The 11,319-nt window shown below is 49.4% G+C and overlaps 2 protein-coding genes across 2 annotated transcripts; one reads left to right on the forward strand and one right to left on the reverse strand.

Annotated features, from left to right (window-relative positions):
- Positions 1–409: 409 nt before the first annotated feature.
- LOC100681172 (olfactory receptor 1-like) lies at positions 410–5,686 on the forward strand. Its single transcript, XM_007661198.2, has 4 exons — positions 410–1,353; positions 2,715–2,772; positions 4,954–5,025; positions 5,669–5,686. The coding sequence occupies exons 1-4, from the start codon at positions 410–412 to the stop codon at positions 5,684–5,686; spliced, it is 1,092 nt and encodes a 363-aa protein (XP_007659388.2).
- A 479-nt stretch (positions 5,687–6,165) lies between these two features.
- Positions 6,166–7,819, reverse strand: LOC100092276 (olfactory receptor 1361-like). Its single transcript, XM_029054206.1, has 2 exons — positions 6,905–7,819; positions 6,166–6,342 (listed from the first exon to the last, which is right to left on the reverse strand). The coding sequence occupies exons 1-2, from the start codon at positions 7,817–7,819 to the stop codon at positions 6,166–6,168; spliced, it is 1,092 nt and encodes a 363-aa protein (XP_028910039.1).
- Between the last annotated feature and the right edge of the window lie 3,500 nt (positions 7,820–11,319).

The following is an 11,319-nucleotide window of genomic DNA, read 5'->3' on the forward strand; positions in this document are numbered from 1 at the left end:
CTCCAGTTTTCATTCTCCATGTTCCAACAATTTTCACTGGGGATAGTCTCCTTCCATTCTCAGTGATCGAAAAATGGTTACAGGGAATGCTATTTCCTCAATCCGTATGTTCCTACATTCACTAAGGCATTCACTAAGCCTGGTCCCCGGGCTTCTCCCTGGTGGTGGTGGGTGGAATGGAAGCCAGGCCCCATCCCATCTATGGGCAGCCTGGCCCAGATCCCTGTCTTCAGTGAGAAGAGCACTCAGCATTCCCTGCTTCCTTGGCTTTCCCCTCTGCATTCAACTCAATCTGCTCCTCCTAGTTCCTAACCCACCCCCGACCCCAGGGCTCAGGTGCATCCCTGCTTCCACTAATGTCCTCAACCATGATGTTTGCATTTTTCTCCCACAGCTGGTCCAACAGAGCATGGAGATGGAGAACCAAAGCTACATCACTGAGTTCATCCTGCTGGGATTGCCCACCCCACCGGGGCAACAGGAGCTGTGTTACATGCTGTTCCTGGCTCTGTACCTGGTCACCATAGGAGGGAACCTACTCATCATCCTGGCCATTGGCACTGACTCACACCTCCACTCTCCCATGTACTTCTTTCTTGCCAACTTATCCTGTGCTGACATCTGCTTCTCCTCCACCACTGTCCCCAAGATGCTAGCCAACATGCAGACACACAACCTAGTCATCTCCTACACTGGATGCCTGAGCCAGATCTATTTTTTCCTGTTCTTTGGAGATCTGGACAATTTCCTCTTGGCCGTAATGGCATATGACCGCTATGTAGCCATCTGCCAGCCCCTGAGTTATGTTACAACCATGAGCCCCCGGCTTTCTGCACTGATGGTGGTTACTTGCTGGGTCCTCACTGCTGTCCATGCACTGGTCCACACCCTCCTAGTGGCTCGGTTGTCCTTCTGCACAAACAGGGTGGTCCCCCACTTCTTCTGTGACCTATCCACTCTGCTGCATCTCTCCTGCTCTGACGCCTCTGTCAATAAACTGGTCATCATCACTGTCGGGGGAGTGGTGGTAGTGGGACCGTTCTTGGCTGTCCTGATCTCCTACGCCCACATCTTCTGTGCAGTCCTGCGGGTGCCATCTGTCCGGGGGCTGCGTCGAGCCATTTCCACCTGCGGCTCCCACTTGGCTGTGGTGTCTCTTTTCTATGGGACAGTGATCGGCCTTTACCTTAGCCCCTCCCCTAGCCACTCAGCAGAGCGAGGCTCTGTGGTGGCTGTGCTGTACACGGTAGTGACCCCACTGCTCAACCCCTTCATCTATAGCCTGCGCAATCGTGACCTGCTCCAGGCACTGTGCCGGACCCTGAGCTTGTTCTGCCGAAGGAAAACTCGTTGGTAATTCAGCAGCCCGGGGACATGGCCACTTGATCACTAGAGGTCAAGCGGAGAGTTGAAAACTTGGCTGGACACTCAGGCGTGGGCTATGTGGCAGCTGCAAGGAAGAGGAGAAATTAGTTACCAGTTAGTTACCCAATTACCTGCAGATGGGCAGGCTGTTCACCCGCTGACTTGGACAGGAAATCTAATGGAGGAGTCGGGTACAAATCTATTGTGCTTGTATGAAGGGAACAGGAGGAAACAGGGATGCAAATGGAAATAGCAATGGTGAACAGTGAATGAATGGATAATGCATAAGTGGAAGAAATAGAGCTGTTTCTCAAAGAAGACACCTTTAATGGTGAAATTTACCCATGGAGGTGCTTGGGCCTGCAAAGGCCACTATGGGTTCTAATCCCAGCTTCACCACTTGACTGCTGTGTGACCATGGGCAAGTCACTTTATTGCTCTGTACCTCAGTTACCCCATCTGAAAAAGGGGGATTAAGACTGTGAGTCCTATGTGGGACATGGATTGTCCCACATGGACCTGATCATTTTGTATCTAACCCAGAATTTAGTAGAGTGCCTGGGACATAGTAAGCAGTTAGCGAATATCATTAAAAATGGAATGTACAGTCCCACAGCACTGTGCAAGCACACACACACACACACACACAATCAGCTCCTATGGCTGGGGTGACACAAACGGGGAGGTAGGAATTAGCTGGGGAATCCCTCCGCAGGAAGTGGGATTTCAGGGATTTCTGGTGGGAAGAGAGGTGGTTTGGTGGATTTCCCAGGAGCCAGGGGAAGTTTCAGTCAGGGTAAAAAGGGGTGAGCCAGAAGGATAGAGGCAATAAAGTTGGAACAAGGGACATGAGCCCTTTTCGCTAGGGCTCAGTCCAGTGCCCAAAATAATCCCAGAAATATTCAGAGCTCAATTGAGACTTCTAGTCATTTTATCTGCTAGGAGCACAATTGCAACTCTGCTTTGCCTCAGAACCTACTCAGACTGGTCCTTAGCTATCCCAGGCTCTTCCTTGTGGTCCAGGCAGGGGGCCCCTTGGTGTAAACTCTAAAGAAGTGAGGGCTATGCTTTCTATGTCCAGACAAAGTTTCTTCTGCCCTCCCGGATTATGCACACCTTCTTCTGGCCTCTAGTCCACCCAGAGGCTTTCCAAAGATAAGGCCTGGCACATACAGGAATAAGACCAACCTAGTGTGTGTCCAAAGATGTGTCCTGGCATGTGATTCACAGGTAGGGTCATGGACAAGATTTCTGCTATTCCCCCTGGGGACTAGGGCTCTAGTGGCTATTCTTCTTGAGGGTCACCATAAGCTCATGACCACATTTACTCCTGTTTACTCTATGCTCAGTACTGGTGGCCTTCAAGCTAAAGGGGCCATGAACTGCATGGTTTGCTCTGCCATGCAAGTATCATTTTAGTACTCCTTTTTGGGCTCTCAGCTGTTTCCCTTCCTACCACAAGGAACTTCCACGCCTGCCATGGGAACATAATGGATGTTAGAGGTGGGCAAAACTCCGTTGGGAGCCAAGGGGGCCCTGGCCCAGCAGATCTGAGGATTCTGACCCCGAGGTTCACCCAGCCATAACCTCTTCTGTGAATACCAAGGTGGGTGAGGATCTCCTGAACTGCTGGATCTACATTGCTCAACAGTCCCTGGGGAAACTGTATCTGCCCAGTAGCACTACCGGATGTAAACCTGGATCACTTCTGTTTGGGCCAGGAAGAACCTCCAGCCCAGTTGAGCCCTCAGGCACTGCATTCTTGCCCCAAGGGTGGGATGGGTGGGCCTTTATGGGACTCCACACTTACCCAACAAGGTCACACTGAGGTGCAACATCACAACATTAGCAATAAACTCCAAAGTGGGTTGTTTCTCACCGGGTGGAAATTGGGACCATTTTACTGTATCCCATTGAACCAGGGCGAAACTCTCCAACAACTCTTTCTTCATTAGCCCCCAAGGCCAAATCACACCAACCCATCAACCATCTCTAGCTCATTCATATTTATTTATTTATACTCTCCCTTATCACTTATGTACACAGCAAGATTGGGGATTGCAGCAATAAAGAATAGTCTTGAACCAACCAAGGGGCTCAGGTTTTGGGGTTTTTTGACCTGCCACATTTGATGACCACATTTATAGATATTTTTATGTCTGTCTCTCCAGTTAGAATATGAACTACCTTGAAATGTGCCTCGTATTTCTGTTGTACTTTCCAAGTGCTAAGTACAGGGCATCACAACCAATGTACAGTCAGTAAGTAACCTTACTACTTCTCTCTGCACAACATCTGCCCCAAGGGGGTCAGCACAGGGTTGGTGATGCCCAAGTTGGGGGACTGACACAAGGGCTGGCTTCACTTTAGGCACAAGGGATTCACTGGTGGCTGAGTAGCTGTACCAGTGGCAGAAAGAGACCCACGTTGTGCATGTTGGGGAAGAGGGGAGTCATAGTGAGTTGGGAGTCATGGATGGAGAGACCTAGAGTTTGGCTGAGAGGTAGTAGATGTGGCAGATAGGGACAAACACAGACACAGGACAGTGATTTGTGTGTGTGTGTGTGGAGAATGCAAAGTTCTTGACATGCAATGTTTCTACTTCCTCTTCACCAACCCTCTTCTTCATCCATTCCAAGGATTTGCGACCCCTTAACTCCACTGAAACCTCCCTTTCCAAGGCCCAAAATACTCTACTCTGTTCTAACTCTCCTTGACCTTTTGGCCCACATCCTACCTCTGGCCTGGAATGCCCTCCCTTCTCTCATCTGCCAAACTAGCTCTCTTCCCCTCTTCAAAGCTCTACTGAGAGCTCACCTCCTCCAGGAGGCCTTCCCGGTCTGAGCCCCCCACTTTTTCCTCTGCTCCTCCTCCCCTCCCCATTGCCACTACTCCCTCCCTCTACTCTATCCCCTTCCCCTCCCCACAACACTTGTGTATATTTGTACACATACACATTTATTACTCTATTTTATTAATGATGTGTATATACCTATAATTCTTTTTATATATTTTGATGGTATTGATGCCTGTCTACTTATTTTGTTTTGTTGTCTGTATCCCCCTTCTAGACTGTGATCCCATTGTTGGGTAGGGATTGTCTCTATATGTTGCCAAATTGTACTTTCCAAGTGCTTAGTGCAGTGCTCTGCACACAGTAAGCGCTCAATAAATACAACTGAATGAATGAATGACAGACTTTGATCCACTGAACGACCTGCTATGGGAAAACCTATTTTTGGTGGCCAAGAGCTCCCGTAGCCATCTCTTCCATAGCCCCAAACCCCTAAAACCTGAGCCCCATGCTTGGTTCAAGAATATCCTTTATTGCTACAATCCCCAATCTTACTTTGAGTGCCCAGTGAAGGGAGTCACCCATCTGATTAGCCCAATAGTAAACTGTCTTGATGCTGCATCCCCCTGTCCTTTTACTTTGAGAAGACGTCGAAAGAGCCTCTCAACATAAACTACAGCAAGCAAGAAGACTTGATACAGGGTGAATGCTTTTTTATATACTTCCAACCCTTGGTTCCATGGCAGGGTGGCATGCCATGAATTTTTCTGATAAGTTTTCCATTCTTCCCAAAGAAACAGGACATGCAGAGTCAAGCAGTTTCAAAGGTGGTTGAGTTGTTCCCCTTCATTGATCCTTGTGTCCTGGTAGTCTGTATTTTTTCACAGCAGTTGACCCTTCACCTATATTGCAAGTCTGACCTTTCTTCTTACACACAACCATTACATCTTGTCTGCACCCTTGGTTCTGCAACTGACCTTCTACCATATATCTTAGCTGTGTTTCATCTTATATCCTTTTTTTTCAATTTGGCTTTCTACCTTACGTTCTATAGTCCTATTGGGGCCAGGCAGGATTCAGCATCTATGGTCATCCCTCTTTTTGGCGAGGTCATGCTGCCTTAAGTGACACCACACTCTCTACCTCGGAACTCTTTCAGGTCTTGGTTTTGTGGACATGGTACTATCTTGGCTCTACTCCTATTTTTCTTACCCCTCCTCAGTTTAATTTGTTGGCTGGTTTTCTGCCCCACAATCTTTAACTGTTTTAGGTTCTCTGCTCTTCTTGCTCGAAATTTAGTCTCTCAGGGAGTTCATTCACTCACATGGTTTCAGGTACCACCTCTATGAGGATAATTCCCAAATCTGCCTTTCTGGTCATAATGAAAAAGCACTCCATCACCATGCCCCCTCCTACCTCACCTCGCTTCTCTCCTTCTACAACCCTGCCCACAGACTTTGCTCCTCTGCTGCTAATCTTCTCATTGTTCCTCGATCTCGCCTGTTTCAGCAGCTGAGGGCCAGGTAGTCGGAATAAGAGTTACTTTTACTAGGCAGTAGGTGTTCAGCAGCATCTTGAGGACATGATTTTTACTTAGAACTTATTACGTGTGAACCACTGTGCTGGGTGCTGGAGTAAATATGAGATAAATTAAATAACCAGAGTACCAGCTCCACATGGGGCTCCCAATCCAGGCCCAGAACAATGTCTCTAGACTGTAAGCTCGTTGAGAGTAGAGAATGCAGTTTTTTATTGTATTGTACTCTCCCAGGCACTTAGTAGAGTGCTCTGCACACAGTAAGTGCTCAGTAAATATTATTGAATGAATGAATGAAAGCAACAACAACAATAATGGCAAAGGTAACAGTGCAAGATAGTAGGAATGTGACATGAAGTAGCTTAACAGATTTTGGAAAAAGAGTGCTCACACACCCCTCAACACCACTTGGCATCTTGGGTCCATGTTCAGGTGTGGCTTCAGCTGTGGTGATGGTGTGAGATAAATGTCAGTGCCTTAAAGTGCAGAGGAAGAGATGCCCCAGGGTGTGGATGTTGAAGATGGTCAGGACCATCACAGTCGGACTGTCTACAACACTGACCCAGACCATTGAGATATAGAGAGTGTAGGTCGACCCCTGGGGGCTGCCATGATTTGTGCTGAAGAGATGCATCCTTCCCTCTGCCTGCAGGGTGGAAAGGGTGGAGAACACCATCGTTGTGGGCTGCAGGCTTCTGAACCCTGTGACTATCAGCTGTAAGCAACCCCACCCAACTCCCCTTTCGGGGCTACAATTCCTTTCCTGTGCCCACCGCTGCCCCACCATCCAGGACATTTCCTGGCCAGTGATGACCTACCAGACTGTGGGCTCAAGGGCTGGGAGGAGCGTTTTCGTCAATAGAAATGTCAGAGACCAATCCCTGGGGGGCTCATGATCCAAGTTCCTGGTCTTTGAGTGGGGGTCGCCGAACAATGACCTGGCTGACAAGAGGGGGGAGTACAGGATCCAGGGATGCAGAGTTGGGGGCACAAGGTTGGGAGTGCAAGGCAGGGGATGCAGAGCTAGGGTCGCAGGGTCTGAGGGCACAAGGTTGAGGGTGCAGGATTAGGTATTCAGGGTCAGGGGCACAGACGGGGGGTGAAGGACTGCGTTTGGAGGCACAGGGCCCACGTTGCCAGGTCTGGGGACATAGGGCTGGGGTCTCAGGATCCTGAGGACCAGGGCCAGGGATGCAGGGTCTGGGGGCACAGGGCCAGGAGTGCAGGGCCCGGTGTAGGTCTCTGTTACGCAGGCTGTAGATAAAGGGGTTCAGGAGTGGGGTGATGGTTGTGTAAATGACTGTGGCTATGGTGTCTCGCTCAGAGGAGAAGCTGGATGATGGCTGGAAGTAGACCCAGATGACTGTGCCATAGAAGAGCCCGACTGCAGCCAGGTGGGAGCTGCAAGTGGAGAAGGCCTTGCGCTTCCCATGGGCCGAGGGCACCCGCAGAACAGCGGGGACAATATGGGCGTAGGAGGCCAGGACCATCAGAAGGGCACTGTTGACTATGACAGCCCCTTCTGTGTACACCACAAGGAAGTTGATGTGGGGATCAGAGCAGGAGATCTTCAGCAGGGGGAAGACATCACAGAAGAAGAGAGGAATTTCACGGGAGGCACAGAAGGTCATCTGGGTCATCAGGAGGGTGTGCAGCAGGGAGTGGAGGTGAGAGACCAGCCAGCAGGTGACCACCAGCAGGACACAACGCTGAGGGCTCATGACCACTGAGTAAAGCAGCGGGTTGCAGATGGCCAAGTAGCGATCATAGGCCATCGCAGCCAGGAGGCAGCTCTCAGTGATCCCAAAGGCAATGAAGAAATACATCTGGGCCAGGCAGCCACCGTAAGAAATGTCCTGGTGTCCAGTGAAGAGCGTCCCCAGCAGGCTAGGCACAGTGGTACAGGAGAAGCATATGTCTACCAGAGACAGGTTGGCGAGGAAGAAGTACATGGGGGAGTGGAGGCGGGAGTCTGTCCGGATGGTCAGGACTATGAGCAGGTTGCCTACCACGGTGACCAGGTACAGACCCAGAAAGAGCACAAAGAGGAGCCGCTGCTGCTCAGCGTTGGTGATGCTTTGGAGTGTGAATGTGGAGCCGCTGGTCTGGTTTCTTGTCCCCATGGGGAAATGGTAGAGCTGGAGGGCAAGGGGCACCGGAAACAGATCTGGAGAAGCATGGTCAAGCCCTACTGAAAGCTCACCTCCTCCAGGAGGCCTTCCCAGACTGAGCCCCCCTTTCCCTCTGCTCCCCCTTCCCCCCCACTTTCTGCTCTTCCCCCTTCCCCTCCCCTCAGCATTGTGCTCATTTGTATATATTTTTTATTACCCTATTTATTTGTTAATTAGGTGTATAGCTCCTTGATTCTATTTATCTTGATGATGTTGTCTTGTTTTGTTTTGTTCTGTTTTGCTTTGCTGTCTGTCTCCCCCGCTTAGACTGTGAGCCCGTCACTGGGCAGGGATTGTCTCTGTTGCTGAATTGTACATTCCAAGCGCTTAGTACAGTGCTCTGCACATAGTAAGCACTCAATAAATACTATTGAATGAATAAACAGCTGGAAGGGCAGGGGCACCAGAAGCAACTAAAGGCTAAGAGGCACTGGAAATAGCTGGAGAAAGAGGTACAGAAAACAATTGGAGGGAGGGGGCATGGGAAACAGCTGGAGGGAAGAGGCACGGGAAAGCAATTTTTCCCCCAAGGATGAAGAAATCCGGATGGAGGGCAGGGGGCAAAGAGGGGAAGTGCGCCACCCCTTCACCAACACACACACACACACACACACACACACACACACACTCATCCTTTAGGAACTTCCCATCCATTTAGCTATCCAAACTGCCTGGAACCACCTGGGCATTTCACTGCACAGGATACTGGGTGAATCAGGGGTGCTAGATGGTCCTTAATGGGTCACTGGGGGAGTCTCAGAGGTGGAGCGAGAAAGTCAGGGGGCTTGTATGGACTGTGTTGAGTCACTGGAAGAAGAGTCAGGGATGGAGAGGGGACAGCGAGGGTAGTGGGGTGGTCCATCCCTAACTCTGAAGGTGGGTATCCAGGAAGGCAGGGAGCACATGCTATCTCCCAGCATCTTAGAGGGCCCTGTCAGAGACAGCGTCCTAAGCTGGCTAAGCCCTAGTCTGGGGATACTCAGGTCATTCAAAGCCCCCCTTTACAAGGTCACCTTCTCCAGAAAACGTTCTCTAATTGATCCCCACTTTCCTCATTCTCTCACCTCATCATGGGACTCTCTCTAAGGTCACCAATGACCTTCTTCTTGCCAAGTCCTCTATTCCCTCCTAATCTTCTTCGACCTTTCTGCAACCTTCAACACTGTCCACCACCCGATATCTCGAAAACATCCAACCTTGCCTTCACTGACAAGGTCCTCTCCTGGTTCTCTTCCTATCTCTCTGGTAGCTCCTTCTCGGTCTCTTTCACAGGCTCCTCCTCTACCTCCCACTCTTTAACTGTGGTGGGGGGGGCTTCAAGGATCAGTCCTGAATCCCCTTCTATTCTCCAGCTTCTTCCACTCCCTCCTATTCACTCCCACAGCTTCAATTCCATCCCAAATTTACATCTCCAGTCCTAATCTCTATCCTTCTTGGCATTCTCACATCTCCTCCTGCCTTCAGTATAACTCAAATTTAACATGTCCAAAACAAAACTTCTTATCTTCCAACCCCAACCCTGTCCTCCCGCTGACTTTCCTCTCACTGTAGTCAGTACTACTATCCTTCCTGTTCCATACCCTTGGTATTATACTTGACTTACCTCTGATTTTCTATTACAACCCAACACACTCTTTCCGCTCCTCTAACATCAACCAATTCCCTGTACCTCAATCTCATGTATCCCACCACCTACCATTGCCCATATCCTCCTCCTTCTGGTCTGAAATTCCATTCCACTTTGTATCAGACAGTTTTCAAAACTCTTCTAAAATCGCATCTTCTCCAGAAGGTCTTCCCTGACCAAGCCCTCATTTCCCCTATCTGCTCTCCTTTCTCTGTCACCTATGCACTTAGCTGTGAACACCTTAAGCACTTTGATACTCAACCCAGTCCCACAGCACCTATGTACATATCCTTATTCTTTACTATTTCCCCTATCCGTAATTTATTATAATGTCTGTCTCTCTCTATAGATGGAATGTTCATTATGGGCAGGGAATATGTCTATCAACTCTGTTATACACTACTCCAAGTACACTGCTCTGTACAGAGTAACTGCTCAAAAAATAACATCGATTGATTGACTGATTAATTGACTGACTGGGAGTTGATGGAGCCCTCAGTGAGGAGTTGGGTTTCCTGGAGGGGAACCAGGGATTTGTAGGCCTCATGTCTCATCCCTTGCTCCTTCTGCTCCCCATGATCCTCCTGATCAGATTTTCCCCGGCAGCCAGCAGAGCGAGGCAGCACAAGGGCACAGGCATCAGGCCTTTGAACCAGGACTTGCAGCCAAATGGATGGGAAGCTGCAAATGTTCTGCCCATTTATGGGGCAGCAATTCTTCCCTCCCAGCTGCCCCGGCACTCCTTGGAAGGTGGATGGTCTGAGTGGTCCTGGCCCCTGGGAATGCCATCTGTTCTCAGCCCTGCGGCAGTGCCAGCCCAACCATATCCACAGGGGATGAGGACTGAGTGCCCAGGACAACCATATGACATGGATAGTGGCGAACTTGGCCCCCACCCCAGTCCCTCTTCTGTCATATTCTCCAATCCACTCTGCAGGGGTGATTTCCCCAGTCTCCCCTAATCTCCCCAGTATCTCCTGTTTTCTCCAATTTACCCAGGTCTCCATAGTCCCACAGTTTTCCAGGAGTTCCTAATCTTCACAGTCTTCCCAGATCTCCCATCTCTCCTCTGGTCCCTCCAAGTCTTCCCAATCTCCTCACTCACCCAAGCTGGGGTGAGCTAGGTACTCCCAGATTGAGGATAAACTTTGACTCTGGAAATCAGAGAAGTGGAGAAAGACTTTTCATGGCTTAGAGAACAGTTGTAGAATAGGAGTCCTTGTGTTTCTTATAATCTCCCTTGGAGAACTCATTTGCTCAAACGGCTACAACTACCACCTCTATGCTGGTGATACCCTAATCGACATCTCCAGTCCTGATCTCTCTCCCTCTATGCAGTCTTGCATTTCCTCCTGCCTTTAAGACATCTCTACTTGATTGTCCTCCCTTGTGAACTTCTTACCTTCCCACCCAAACCATGTCTTCCCACTCACTTTCTCATCATTGTTGGCCACACCACCTTCCTTCTGTCTTACAAGCCCATAACCTTGGCATTTTCCTTGACTTCTCTCTGTCATTCAACCTATATTTTCAAGACATCACTAAATCCCTGTCAGTTCTACCTTTACATCTCTAAAATCTATCCCTTCCTTTCCATCCAAACTACTATGAAATTATTCATTCACCCATTCATTCAGTTATATTGAACACTTACTGTGTGTACTAAGCACTTGGGAGAGTACAGTACAACAATGAACAGACACATTTCCTGCTCACAATGAGTTTACAGAATGGGAAGTAATAAGGTTGGTATTTGTTAAGCGCTTACTATGTGCCGAGCACTGTTCTAAGCGCTGGGGTAGACACAAGGGAATCAGGTTGTCCC

This window comes from Ornithorhynchus anatinus, chromosome X4, assembly GCF_004115215.2.
Source record: "Ornithorhynchus anatinus isolate Pmale09 chromosome X4, mOrnAna1.pri.v4, whole genome shotgun sequence".
NCBI lineage: Eukaryota > Metazoa > Chordata > Mammalia > Monotremata > Ornithorhynchidae > Ornithorhynchus > Ornithorhynchus anatinus.

Excerpts from the sequence above, each read along its gene's own strand:
- LOC100681172 (XM_007661198.2), top strand. The coding sequence starts at position 410 with ATGGAGATGGAGAACCAAAGCTACATCACTGAGTTCATCCTGCTGGGA. Across the intron at positions 1,354-2,714 it reads TGCCGAAGGAAAACTCGTTG|TACTGGTGGCCTTCAAGCTA; the intron begins GTAATTCAGCAG and ends CTCTATGCTCAG. Across the intron at positions 2,773-4,953 it reads TGGTTTGCTCTGCCATGCAA|AAACAGGACATGCAGAGTCA; the intron begins GTATCATTTTAG and ends TTCTTCCCAAAG.
- LOC100092276 (XM_029054206.1), bottom strand. The coding sequence starts at position 7,819 with ATGGGGACAAGAAACCAGACCAGCGGCTCCACATTCACACTCCAAAGC. Across the intron at positions 6,343-6,904 it reads CCCTGCACTCCTGGCCCTGT|GCAGAGGGAAGGATGCATCT; the intron begins GCCCCCAGACCC and ends TCCACCCTGCAG.